This window comes from Panulirus ornatus, chromosome 9 (assembly GCF_036320965.1).
Source record: "Panulirus ornatus isolate Po-2019 chromosome 9, ASM3632096v1, whole genome shotgun sequence".
Taxonomy (NCBI): Eukaryota; Metazoa; Arthropoda; class Malacostraca; order Decapoda; family Palinuridae; genus Panulirus; species Panulirus ornatus.
The window spans coordinates 56,142,045-56,155,884 of NC_092232.1; the positions used below are offsets into that span (position 1 = coordinate 56,142,045).

Genomic DNA, 13,840 nt, shown 5'->3' on the forward strand with positions numbered 1-13,840 from the left:
CTCAGCCAGCTTGTTCAGACCAACAACCCAACTATTCCAAGGTCAGACATAAATGAAACTTTTCTCTGTAATGTGAAAATTCCTGCAGCAATGTAGAACTTTCAGGAGCTATGTTGTATATGTTCGTGGCAAAGGCTACTTTAAAATGTCATACAAGTTGTAGGGGTTTCATATGATGAATCTTTTTTCATATTCAAAGGAGTAAGCGGCTCTTAAAATAGTGAAGGAGCCCTTTTTTTCGGTTTCTTTGAGAAAAAAGACTTGTCTGCTACTGCTGGCATCATGCCACGCCTGTTTTATGCTGAGCTATCATAACATTGTCATATTGACAGAGCAATATGGAGGCTTTAAATACTATGATTTACTTGCACACATACGGGAATCACTAGCAGGGCGCAGCTGGCCATCTAGTGGTGTGCTCACCACCCAACAGTACCAAATAATTTCCTGTCAAGTGGAAAAATGAAACTCTGATCTAACATTTCTCACAGAAACTGAAAACAAGGTGTAGGGAAATGGAATGACAGTGGTCAAAGATAAGAGAAAATGAATTATACTGTAGCATGACAGGCATGAAAGAGCTGGTCTTCAGAAGAGTTAAAACAGAGATTTTATCAGGAATACAATATAAATCTTAAAGTAGAGCTTACAAAAATCCTATAAGGCAACTTGCAATAAGTGTGATCTTAGAGCACATAATAATCACAATCCAACCAGGTGTAGCTCTCAAAAACCAATGAGGTAGCAAAGTTGAATAACAGTACAAAGGCTAACTGAACAATGCGCAAAGGTGAATAAAAATAATATTCATGCATAGGATTTTTGTAAGCTCTACAGTAAATTTGATGGAAGGTAGTAAATTGTTAAGTAAGGGGAGAAATATTTGTAAATTTTCATTTGTTCGTCAAACACAAAGAACATCATCTACATACCTAAACCAAATTGCATTAGAAGGTAAGATATCCTTTAGTAATTTTGTTTCAGAAAATTCCATATAAAGATTACTTAGTACAGGTGAAAGAGGGTTACCCATTGCCATACCAAATTTTTGAGCATAATAATCTCCATTGAATTGAAATACACAGTCTTTTATACACAATTTTATCAGTTCAATGAAATTTGACTTGAAGCAGGTAAATGAATATCATCCAAGACATCAAATAAATATTCTAAAAGGTCATCAACTGGAACTTTAGTGAAAAGTGAGGAAACATCAAAGCTAACTAGTTTAAAATCAAAATTAACATTGATATTGTTTAGCTTGTTGACTAAATCTACATTGTTCATGATATTAGAATTTGATACCTTACCCACTAAAGGGCTTAATAAAGAAACTAACCATTTTGACAACTCATATGTGATGGAGCCTACTGACTCACTATAGGTCTTGCTGGAAAATTCTGTTTATGTGTTTTGATAAGTCCATACCTATATGGCAATGAATGGGACAAAGATGACAAACTTTTGATAAGAGAGATGTTACCTTTCAACAACAACTTCATTTCTTTATTGAAATGAGAATTAACTGCTTCTAAGGGAGTTTTACTAAGTTTAGAATATGTTGTGTCATCATTTAGAAGATCATTCATTTTAGATGAATAGTTACTTTTGTCAAAAATCACAACAGAGTTAGACTTATCTGCTTTAGTAATATGTACATACTTGTCTTTCTTTAAGGTATTAATAGCTCTTATGAATCTTTTAGGGCAATTAGCTTCCACTGGTTTTGACAAACTGGCATACACTAAACCCTTACAGATATTAATTTCATCATTACTTAAATTACTGTATTTTTCTAAATTACAAAAAGACTTTGTGACATCAACACAGCTGGCTTCCCTGTCAGAGCACACAAAACAAACCATAGCCTAATGCACACAAGGAATCTTTATCTAGTTTATTAGGTAGGTTTACCACAAAAGATGGGTTTGTGTTCTTGGTCCAGTCGCTGTTTTCAATAAGATGGTCCAACTTACAATTTAGTGACACTTGTAGCCTATTGCATTCTTTCCGTAATTTATCATAGCAACAGTCCAACATCCGGTTCTTCCAGTGTGTCGGTATTGCCATTTGAAAGGCACGTTTCTTCTCTCTTGAAAAGTGAAAAGCCTCCTCCATTTCAAGTTTCTTTAATTCAATGTTTTTCTTTAAAATAATATTTTGGAATTGGTCAAATCGTCGACCAGACAGCTGAAACAAACGTTGAGGTAGGACAGATCTTGGCATCATTTGTTCATCAAGGCATTTCCTGAGGAATCCAAATCGTCACTTCAGTTGGTAAGCCTTGATTAGCGATTTGGAGAAAGCAGTAACGAAAGGAGAAAGTCCAGGACAGCTTGTAGAGAAGAAATAGAAGAGCCGTGTGGAATCCATGTTGGAAAGGATAACAATTTTGCGCGTCATCAAGATATTCCTATGAGTCCACGGGGAAAATGAAACACGATAAGCTCCCAAGTGCAATTTCGTGTATCAATCACATCATCAGGGGAGACACAAGAGAGAAATATGTCAGTTGATATACATCGAAGAGACGAAGCTAAGAGCCATTTGGTAAACATGTGATTGTCCAAAACATACAACGACCGTTCATAAACTTATCATTTTACAAATCTTATCAACAATAAAGTTATCTAATTTGTATAGACCATCACTAATATTAAGATTACAATTCTTTGTGTACTTAATAATAGAAGATTCAATGATATTCCTCTTGGTAATAGAGTTAGAGTTAATAACTGAGATGGCGTTACTCCAGTCAATACAGTGATCATAGTTTTAACGTGATTAAACAAGGCAGATAAGTCTAACTCTGTTGTGATTTTAGACAAAAGTAACTATTTATCTAAAATGAATGATCTTTTAAATGATGACACAACATATTATAAAATCCCTTAAAAGCAGTTAATTCTCATTTCAATAAAGAAATGAAGTTGTTGTTGAAAGGTAACATTTCTCTCATCAAAAGTTTGTCATCTTTGTCCCATTCATTGACATGTATGTATGGACTTATCAAAACACATAAACAGAATTTTCCAGCAAGACCTATAGTGAGTTCAGTAGGCTCCATCACATATGAATTGTCAAAATGGTTAGTTTCTTTATTAAGCCGTTTAGTGGGTAAGGTATCAAATTCTAATATCATGAACAATGTAGATTTAGTCAACAAGCTAAACAATATCAATGTTAATTTTGATTTTAAACTAGTTAGCTTTGATGTTTCCTCACTTTTCACTAAAGTTCCAGTTGATGACCTTTTAGAATATTTATTTGATGTCTTGGATGATATTCATTTACCTGCTTCAAAGTCTAATTTCATTGAACTGATAAAATTGTGTATAAAAGACTGTGTATTTCAATTTAATGGAGATTATTATGCTCAAAAATTTGGTATGGCAATGGGTAACCCTCTTTCACCTGTACTAAGTAATCTTTACATGGAATGTTTTGAAACAAAACTACTAAAGGATATCTTACCTTCTAATGCAATTTGGTTTAGGTATGTAGGTGATGGTCTTTGTGTTTGACGAACAAATGAAAATTTACAAATATTTCTCCCCTTACTTAACAACTTAGTACCTTCCATCAAATTTACAGTAGAAAAATGAAAATAATGTTATGTTACCATTTCTAGATTCCATGATCCATAGACAAGGAAACAAATTTAAGTTTAGCATATACAGGAAACCCACCAATGTATGCTCATATATCCATTATTACTCATCTCAACATGATCAGTACACCTGCACCCTGAGCCACCGACTCTCGCTCCACTTACAAGAAGGTGGAATCATGTGTGAGCTTATAAACACTGGTGGTATTTATGGCGGCCACCAGGAAGTAATGTTCACCAGGTATTGCTCTGCTCTACACTGATCCAACAACTACAAGGATAATGTTGTTATAACCTTCTTGATCATGCTGGTTATAGAAGTATTATAGATACATGTTGGTGACACAAGGATAATGTTGTTATAACCTTCTTGATCATGCTGGTTATAGAAGTATTATAGATACATGTTGGTGACACAAGGATAATGTTGTTATAACCTTCTTGATCATGCTGGTTATAGAAGCGTTATAGATACATGTTGGTGACACATCATAATGATGGTCTCGTCTGTTGTCCACATAACCACAGTACTTTACTACAGTACATACAGTAATATCAGTCGTAACAACACTAAGTATGTAGTCGTGATTACCGTAACATGTGAGTGGCAAGTTTCGATGACGTAACGTAACAATATCAGACTTCATCATTCTCAATAGTTTAGATGGATCATGTAATATTTGGCGTTGCTTCATGTTTTATCAGATGATAAAATGATGGCTGGTCTAATGACCTTCACAAGTCAGTGGTCATTAAATCCCCCACAGCAACCAACCACTCAGGATGACCAGGAGGGAGCCACCTGGTGCAGACCAAGTGTACCAGCCTGGTGGAGAGGATCAACTGCTCCACCTCAGGATAAGAGCTGCTCAAGTTCTGTAGTGAGGGACACTCCAAGTGGCATGTGAAACTACCAGTCTTAGTTATAAACTACCGCCCGGCTGGCCGGTGGGTGGCTGTGGCCAACATGAACCCAGGGGCTACACACACACACACACACACACACACACACACACACACACACACACACCGCCCACTGACCTGACCACCGGCCGGTGGGTGGCTGTGGCCAACATGAACCCAGGGGCTACACACACACACACACACACACACACACACACACACACACACACACCGCCCACTGACCTGACCACCGGCCGGTGGGTGGCTGTGGCCAAAATGACCCCAGGGGCTACACACACACACACACACACACACACACACCGCCCACTGACCTGACCACCGGCCAGTGGGTGGCTGTGGCCAAAATGACCCCAGGGGCTACACACACACACACACACCGCCCACTGACCTGACCACTGGCCGGTGGGTGTGGCCAACATGAACCCAGGGGCTACACACCGCCCACTGACCTGACCACCGGCCGGTGGGTGTGGCCAACATGAACCCAGGGGCTACACACACACACACACACCGCCCACTGACCTGACCACCACCACTGTGACCTGACCACGTGTGGCATGTAGCTCATCCTTGGACAACATTAATCAAATACCTAGACAGAATTTTTATGTTAGATAAAAGACATTTCTTGATAGGAAACATAAGAAATGATGACGAAAGATAAGGGACGCTATTAGAGGTAAATATTTTGTTAAAAAATGAAATACTCCTGCCTTAAACTAGCTCCCTGTACTGTATTTTCTTTTACATACCCAGAGGAAAATATATTCTGTGGTTAATCAATATAAATGTTTATGTTTAACAGGTTCTCTATTTCTGATAGTATTTCACTGATTCAGGTTTAAGGACCTTGGTCCTGAACAACCATTATAATGCAACACAATACATATTTACCATAAATAAATCATTTATCACAATAACCATTATGTTTGTACCAGATTCTTTACGTCCTCAATCACGTTTGTTAATATATAAGGAATTTTTCCGCCACATTTCAATACATAACATATATCTACACGTGTGGAAATATATGTATATGTTTTTATAAATTTTTCTTTGGCTTTTATAATTAAGGTGTAAGATATCCGTCTGAAGAAAATACTAGATAATATCATAGGTTATGTGTGTGTGTGTGTGTGTGTGTGTGTGTGTGTGTGTGTGTGTGTGTGTGTGTGCACACAGGAGTGAAAACATATTTTACACTTACAAGGTTAAAAGACGGGGCAACGTGAGTGTACAAATCCTTCCTCAAAAGACTCACGTGATAATGATTAAAGTAGTATACACACACACACACACACACACACACACACACACACACACACACACACACACACACACACACACAGAGCGGCGCTTTCAATTTTTGATGTAGTTTGATTTCCTATTTTATTTTCGTCTACGGAATTCTACAGCTTCAGTTCAGCACAACATTGTGGTAATGAAGGGAAAGTCACCACATTTACAAGCCGAGTGCACGTAGCTTATCCCACCTCGTTAGAGAGAAAACTTACCTGTATTTGAATTAATGAACGGGAACAGAGAAGACAAAATTTTATTACACAGTTATTATACAACTATATAATTTATATTATATCCATTACCACATTTCCTGCACTTTCCATCTCAAATTTGCTGAGGTCATAACCTTGTAGTTACCATTACCTTACAACCTTAAGGATGGTGGTCTACAACACCTCTAGATTGATGGAGAAAACGAAAAGTTTCGTTTTACTATTAAGACCACAGAAATGCGGTAATTCCACTTCACTACCACTAACTACTAGTTATTTTACTTGTTGATTTTCACGGCTAAGATTTTCATCCTCTGAGCGAAGCCATACAATAATCGTCCTTATCTACTCTGAGCATTGGATAGCCTCCTGATGATCAAGATTGCTGTTTTGGTTGTCTGTTTCCCTTGTTACTGCTGCGCCTCACTGCACATCTTACATGAGTGCCTTCCACAGTATTAGGGACAGCTGCTGGGCCTCACTGTAGCTACTTCTGGGACGGTTGCCAATCTTCCTCGTATTCCCTCATGACCACAGCGCCAAACCGACTCCCGCCATCAGGCCGAAACGCACAAACATTTCTGACAAAATTGAGACAACCACTTTCGCGTCAGTTTTGACACCAAGTGAATTTATACGACAATTACGCTCAAGATGCTTGGTTTTTCGTTCATGGATTGAACAGAAGCAACCAGCGATGGTTGCTACTGCCCAATCCATGAAGTCCCCCCCACCACGGAAAGGTAACCAAGCTTCGGGGGGGATGGGTGTTTACCCTGACGCCAACGGAGGAACTCAATATTAGTGCAGAGATCTTTTCCTCGGTAAAGAAAGTGTAGCCGGACTCCGCCTTCATGAGGTTACTGCACGACAGCAAAGATCACCCTTTGGTAGGCTGTGCTATAGGCAGCACATCTCCGTCAAAGATCTCACTCCATAAGTGAACTTATATAGATTCTTTTTTTAACATTTTGTCTTGTCTATAAGGAACTCATCAGTTCTTCTCCAGTGAAAGCAAAAAATCATCGAGAAATTCATTTGCTTCCTCAATATCAGGATCTTGTGGCTCTGTGTGGGGGACGGGGCTGGTGGGCTGTGTGTCTGGCTGTGTCTGGGGAGCGGGGCTGGTGGTCTCTGTGACTGGTTGTGTCTGGGGAGCGGGCCTGGTGGTCTCTGTGACTTGCTGTGTCTGGGGAGCGGGGCTGGTGGTCTCTGTGACTGGCTGTGTCTGGGAAGCGGGGCTGGTGGTCTCTGTGACTGGCTGTGTCTGGGAAGCGGGGCCGGTGGTCTCTGTGGCTGGCTGTGTCTGGAGATCAGGGGAAGTCTTGGGTATAAATTTCAATATACTGTGAGCGATATCGTCTCTCAACCGATTCCTCTCGATCTTCTCTTGCACGGCCTTCATGATACGTTTGGGCGGCTTTCTCCATTTTCTTTGCATTTCATTTGGTGATCCTGCGCCATCGAGCCACATGATACCAGAATAGTATCGTTCCTGTTTCCCAACGGGTCCAATCTTGGTGTCACACATGATGCCGAGGGAACCCAAATGGCGGCCGATGTTTACGTTGGAAGCCACGGGCTCGTTATGTATCTTGCAGTAACTTTTATACCGTTGCTGCAGCTCTTTCCTGCTGATAAGGTACCGCTTCATAGTAATAGTCTTTCCCTTCATTTGAACGAAGGTATTCATGAAACTAACAAAGGAAGCCTTTCCTTTGTAATCCCGTTTGTAGTAACAGAAAGCCATTGAAGACGTGGATTGGGTCAGGCGAAGTAACACAGACTAACAAGACAGTCCTATAATCAATGATCCTGTATCAGCACTGAACTCGAAATACGTCAGAACGACAATTTGAACCCAGGGCTGGAGGGCCAGTTGATGATATTCTCACGTCTTGCTCAACCAAGTAACCTCGGTTAGACCTTGTTTATATTTAAATATAGTAAAGCTAATATAGTGAAGTTAGATGATTCTATTTATAAGTAAGTTGCAATGTAGTTTATATAAGGTTCACACTTCAGATGGGTTCCTGATATACCTATTTACATTCTGATATATATATATATATATATATATATATATATATATATATATATATATATATATATATATATATATATATATATATATATATATATATATATATATATATATATATATACATATATAGATATATATATATTTTTTTTTTTTTTTGCTTTGTCGCTGTCTCCCGCGTTTGCGAGGTAGCGCAAGGAAACAGACGAAAGAAATGGCCCAACCCACCCCCATACACATGTATATACATACGTCCACACACGCAAATATACACACCTACACAGCTTTCCATGGTTCACCCCTGACGCTTCACATGCCCTGATTCAATCCACTGACAGCACGTCAACCCCGGTATACCACATCGCTCCAATTCACTCTATTCCTTGCCCTCCTTTCACCCTCCTGCATGTTCAGGCCCCGATCACACAAAATCTTTTTCACTCCATCTTTCCACCTCCAATTTGGTCTCCCTCTTCTCCTCGTTCCCTCCACCTCCGACACATATATCCTCTTGGTCAATCTTTCCTCACTCATTCTCTCCGTGTGCCCAAACCATTTCAAAACACCCTCTTCTGCTCTCTCAACCACGCTCTTTTTATTTCCACACATCTCTCTTACCCTTACATTACTTACTCGATCAAACCACCTCACACCACACATTGTCCTCAAACATCTCATTTCCAGCACATCCATCCTCCTGCGCACCACTCTATCCATAGCCCACGCCTCGCAACCATACAACATTGTTGGAACCACTATTCCTTCAAACATACACATTTTTGCTTTCCGAGATAATGTTCTCGACTTCCACACATTCTTCAAGGCTCCCAGAATTTTCGCCCCCTCCCCCACCCTATGATCCACTTCCGCTTCCATGGTTCCATCCGCTGCCAGATCCACTCCCAGATATCTAAAACACTTCACTTCCTCCAGTTTTTCTCCATTCAAACTCACCTCCCAATTGACTTGACCCTCAACCCTACTGTACCTAATAACCTTGCTCTTATTCACATTTACTCTTAACTTTCTTCTTTCACACACTTTACCAAACTCAGTTATATATATATATATATATATATATATATATATATATATATATATATATATATATATATATATATATATATATATATATAAAGGCAAGATATATCCCAAAGTAAGGTATCTATGAGGATGTAGTGAAGATGGCCTTAATTAAGATAAAGGCCTCTGATATTGAAAACCAGATAACTCTGAGAATATAGTGAAGATAGATTTTCATTAAGATAGAGTTCAGTGCTATTGAAAGAGACTTGACTACAAGGATGGAGTGAAGATGGCGTTTGACCAAATGATACGTTAGTGATAGTGAAAGTAAGATGATTATGAGGGAGTAGTGAAGATGGCTTTTAACAAGATAAAGGTCAATGATATTGAAAATAAGTACAAGGATGTAATCAAGATAGTCTTTGACCAAGATAAACGTCATTGATGAAAACATGATGACTGTGAAGATGTAGTGAAAATAACCTTACACCACAGAAAAGCCATTGATATTCAAAATGATTATGAGGATGTAGTGATGATGGCGTTTGACCTTGATAAATGCCTGTGATGTTGAAAATAACAACCTAATAAGCCAAAATAAAAAACTAAAAATCAAATCAAATAATTAATTCAAAAACAAGGGTAAGCAACCAGAAATAAAAAGACCTAGGAAGTCCAACAAATAACACCTACTATATGTTTCAGCGGGGGACAAACGCTGTTCTTCACAAATTTCTGCTAAAGGAATGGTTGTATCACTATGATATTTCGAAGGCGTTATAGAGAATCGGACGAGTGTGCGGTGCTCGTCTAACGCTCCCTCAACATCCTGAACACCCCCCAGACCAACCCATTCCCCCACCCGCTCCAATATCGCAGTATCTCTCTCCCCATTTCCGTCTTCATTCCCATATTTATACTATCCATTGTCTGTATTTGATTTTGTCGTATTCTAATTACGTACATAAACAATAGGTATGACAGTATGTATATAGGTATCATACATTAGTAATGATATGTAATACAGTTATTGTGTGTGGACGTGAAAACCAGAGTGCGTCAAACGACCATGAAAGCAACAGGTAATCCCGCTGTTAATAACCGACGTGTCGACGGCGACCAGAAGGATGAAGTCAGTTTTGGTTTTGGACAACCAAATGAAATCGTTGATGGGTACTTCATGTCGTCTTTACGTTTTTAAATAAGAAATATATGCCTTAATATAATATCCACAATCCCCCATATCCCCTCCTCCTCTCTGTGGTATGGGGTACCTCCATCCCGAGGCTACAACTCTAGCGATTACCGAGGCGCGCGCGGTCATCATCATCATCAACAACAATGTTGTCCTTCTGCCTCCGTGGATGCAGAACAGCGTTTGTTCTTCGTCTTGTCACGTTGTACAAACGTGAATGCACCCGCGGTAGAACGTACATAAGTTTGAATAGGTGCGTAGACAATATATTCTGGTTCGAACATACATTATTACATTTATATACATATGAAATATGAAAGTAAAGCAGACTGTATTGTGTCGCAATGTCATATTAATTATCATAGTGAGGTGAGACTAATGTGTAACATAACATTAACTTTTATGCACACAGGCCTTACGAGCGAGTTGTGCACATCGTGGGCATGACTGTGTCAAGTGTGAGGGACATAGTCAACACCACCACCACAGCCTCCTCCCCTTCCACACCGGCACCACCAACACCTACATCGGCTGTTGGTGATAACTTTACTCTTGGTGCAATACGGCGCCACATCCACAAGAAGTTTTCAGTAAAACAATATTTAACACTGAGGGTCATACCAGCCGACCTGAAAACACATGGTATCGTCCCGGAGGATACCACTGACACAACAGTTTGGTGGATCCTGCACACCGTGGGATTTCAATACAGACTGTCACAGCGAAAGATGTATGTAAGGAGGGAATCGCTGGACGTTGTGTGTCGTCGGATTGACGCTCTCCGGGCTCTACAGCGCCACCGAGAGGAGGGAAGGAAGGTGGTATATGTGGATGAGACGTGGTTTACCGCCAGGATGGGCCCAGTAGGGAGTAGGTAGATACCACACAGGCTCCAAGCAACACCACGTACAGTCGCCAGGTACCACCTGGTGAAGAGGAGCGATTTGTAGTGGTCGCAGGTGGCACGGACGAAGGCTTTGTTGACGGCTCATACCTGCGCTACCCAGCCAAGACCAACCAGGGAGATTATCATGGAGAAATGAATGCCGAACTGGTCCTGCGATGGCTAACAACGCAGCTCCTTCCGTCACTGCCAGAACCATCGGTACTTGTGCTAGACAATGCACCATACCACAGTCAGCTGACGGAGGAGAGTCGATGCCCTACCACAGCCACCAGGAAGGCGGACCTCATCAGGTGGCTGGAGCAACGCAAGATTTCCATCCCACCTGCTTCTACTCGCCCTGAGCTGCTGGTCCTCGGCCAGCAGAACCGTCCACAGCCCCAGTATAAGATCGACAACACCATCCGTATGTGGGGCCACCAGGTCATACAGTTGCCACCTGGCCACCCCGAGCTCAACGCCATCGAGCAAGTATGGGGATTTATGAAGTGTCATGTGCGCTCCACACTCCAGCGGTTTACCCGGACGGACCTAAAGGCAAGATTGGAAGAAGCCAGGCAATTGGTACACAAAGACGTGTGGGCGGGAGCTGTTCAGCACTCCCGTAAATTTGAAGAAGAATACTGGAGGACTGGCAACATACACGAGGGAGTCGAACCCGTTATTATTAACATCGCCAGTAATGATGAAGACGATGACGTTTTCTTTGATAGTGATTACGAATAAATTTGGTTTTCTCATGTTGTCATCATTTTATTCCTACAGTATTATATATATATATATATATATATATATATATATATATATATATATATATATATATATATATATATATATATATATATATATAGTAATGACTATTAAGCATAATATATATATGTATAGGGGGCAAAAATATATGCAGATTATAATTTCGTGATAATAGATATGAAAGAGACCAGTCAACAGACTGACAGTATATTAACTGGACCAGGTTAACAGTTTATGATGGGTAGGTACACAGTATGTACTAATAACAGCAATAACATTTCCTAGAAGGTCCAGACCACAGGTAATGGCAATACATCGTGTTCACTTGGTTGACCATAAGGACTGTAAAATCGACCTTCTACATACTACACGTATGTAAATATGCTGTTGTACAGTAATTATCAACGTCAAATACGTCTTGCGTCTATGGAATTGTACCATACTGTTAGTTAATAATCATACCTATACATATACACCTACATAACATTTTATTATAACTGTATACTAAAGTTATGGGAAAATAGGGAGGGACACAAGGTTGGGTTAGGAGGAGTTAGGGGGAGAAGAAGAGGGATAACGAAGGCGAGTAGGGGGGAGGGGGTGTGGGGGGTGGGGAATTGGGAGAGTTTTTTTTTGGGGGGGCCACACTTCCCTTCGAAAGCGTCAATATGACTACTCGGTTTTGTATTCATTTTCACGAGTAAACTCCTCACATAACACATATAGCAATGTGGTATGTCAGCCATACATTTGGCCCGGGTGTTAAAGATCGTGTGCTGAAATATTATAATGATACAATGAATCGTTTACGAGATATTTGCGAAAAACAGCGTTTGTCCGCCGCTGAAACGTAGAGTAGTCAATGGAGACGTTCACAAAGTGTCAAGTAAAGTTTGTGATATTTCCAGTAAAGTCTTGATGTTTTGTGGACCTGGCGATAAATTTGTCAGATGATCACTACCAGATAGACTGGACGGCAGTTCAGGAACTATCCATATTGGATAGATATCATGACTTGCCTAAATTATCTGTAGTTCCTGTGGCCTGACCTTCATCAATACGGTACTGATTAGACGTTTTTCATACAATATATCTGCATCTGTGTACAAGAGTTAGTATTGTTGCACTTGAACACTTGGTCTTCATGACATTCTAAATTTCTTTTTGTTATGAAACGTTTACCATGGATTTGCTATTGGTAATACAGAGTCTGCTTTTATAGTATTGTTTGTCAGTTTTCATTCTTGGTGTGTGTGTGTGTGTGTGTGTGTGTGTGTGTGTGTGTGTGTGTGTGTGTGTGTGTGTGTTTGGGGGGCAAAAGACATTGCCTGGGCCCGAGATCTAACCAGGCATGCTTATATCTTCAGTCTAACTCTCTCCCGACTGTGCTAACTGGGTAATATGGAAAGCAATTTTTTTAGGGTTATTAGGTATACTTAGTATGAATTTTTTGCGTAGGAAATTGGAGCCTATAATGACGTTAGTGATTTTGTATATTCTTAACTACCAAACCTTGCCACAAAGTTGATGAGGGACCTGCCAAGATACATATTTTCATCTTAGTGTACGGGGAGGCCATATGAAAGAGAGAGAGAGAGAGAGAGAGAGAGAGAGAGAGAGAGAGAGAGAGAGAGAGAGAGAGAGAGAGAGAGAGAGAGAGAGAGAGAGAGAGATTTTCAAACCAAAGTTGTTTATGTGGGATGGTTGTTGCTTGAAATTTGTTATATGATAGTTGAAGAGCTGATTTTTATGAGTTTATTGTACAAAACATTAACTTAGAATTATGATATTCAACAAATCTCACAAGTTTATATTTAGAATTATCATTGATCAGTTTGTTTTGTTTGAAGTGAACAGACATGCATGGTGGTAAGGG

At 40.0% G+C, this 13,840-nt stretch overlaps 1 protein-coding gene across 1 annotated transcript in view; it reads left to right on the forward strand.

The window, feature by feature from the left end:
• LOC139750070 (uncharacterized) overlaps positions 1-11,940 on the forward strand; it is a 77,316-nt gene extending 65,376 nt beyond the window's left edge. The window contains 3 exon segments of the mRNA XM_071664405.1: positions 10,415-10,563; positions 10,723-11,168; positions 11,171-11,940. Coding sequence (XP_071520506.1) covers positions 10,415-10,563; positions 10,723-11,168; positions 11,171-11,940 — 1,365 coding nt within the window.
• Positions 11,941-13,840: the final 1,900 nt, after the last annotated feature.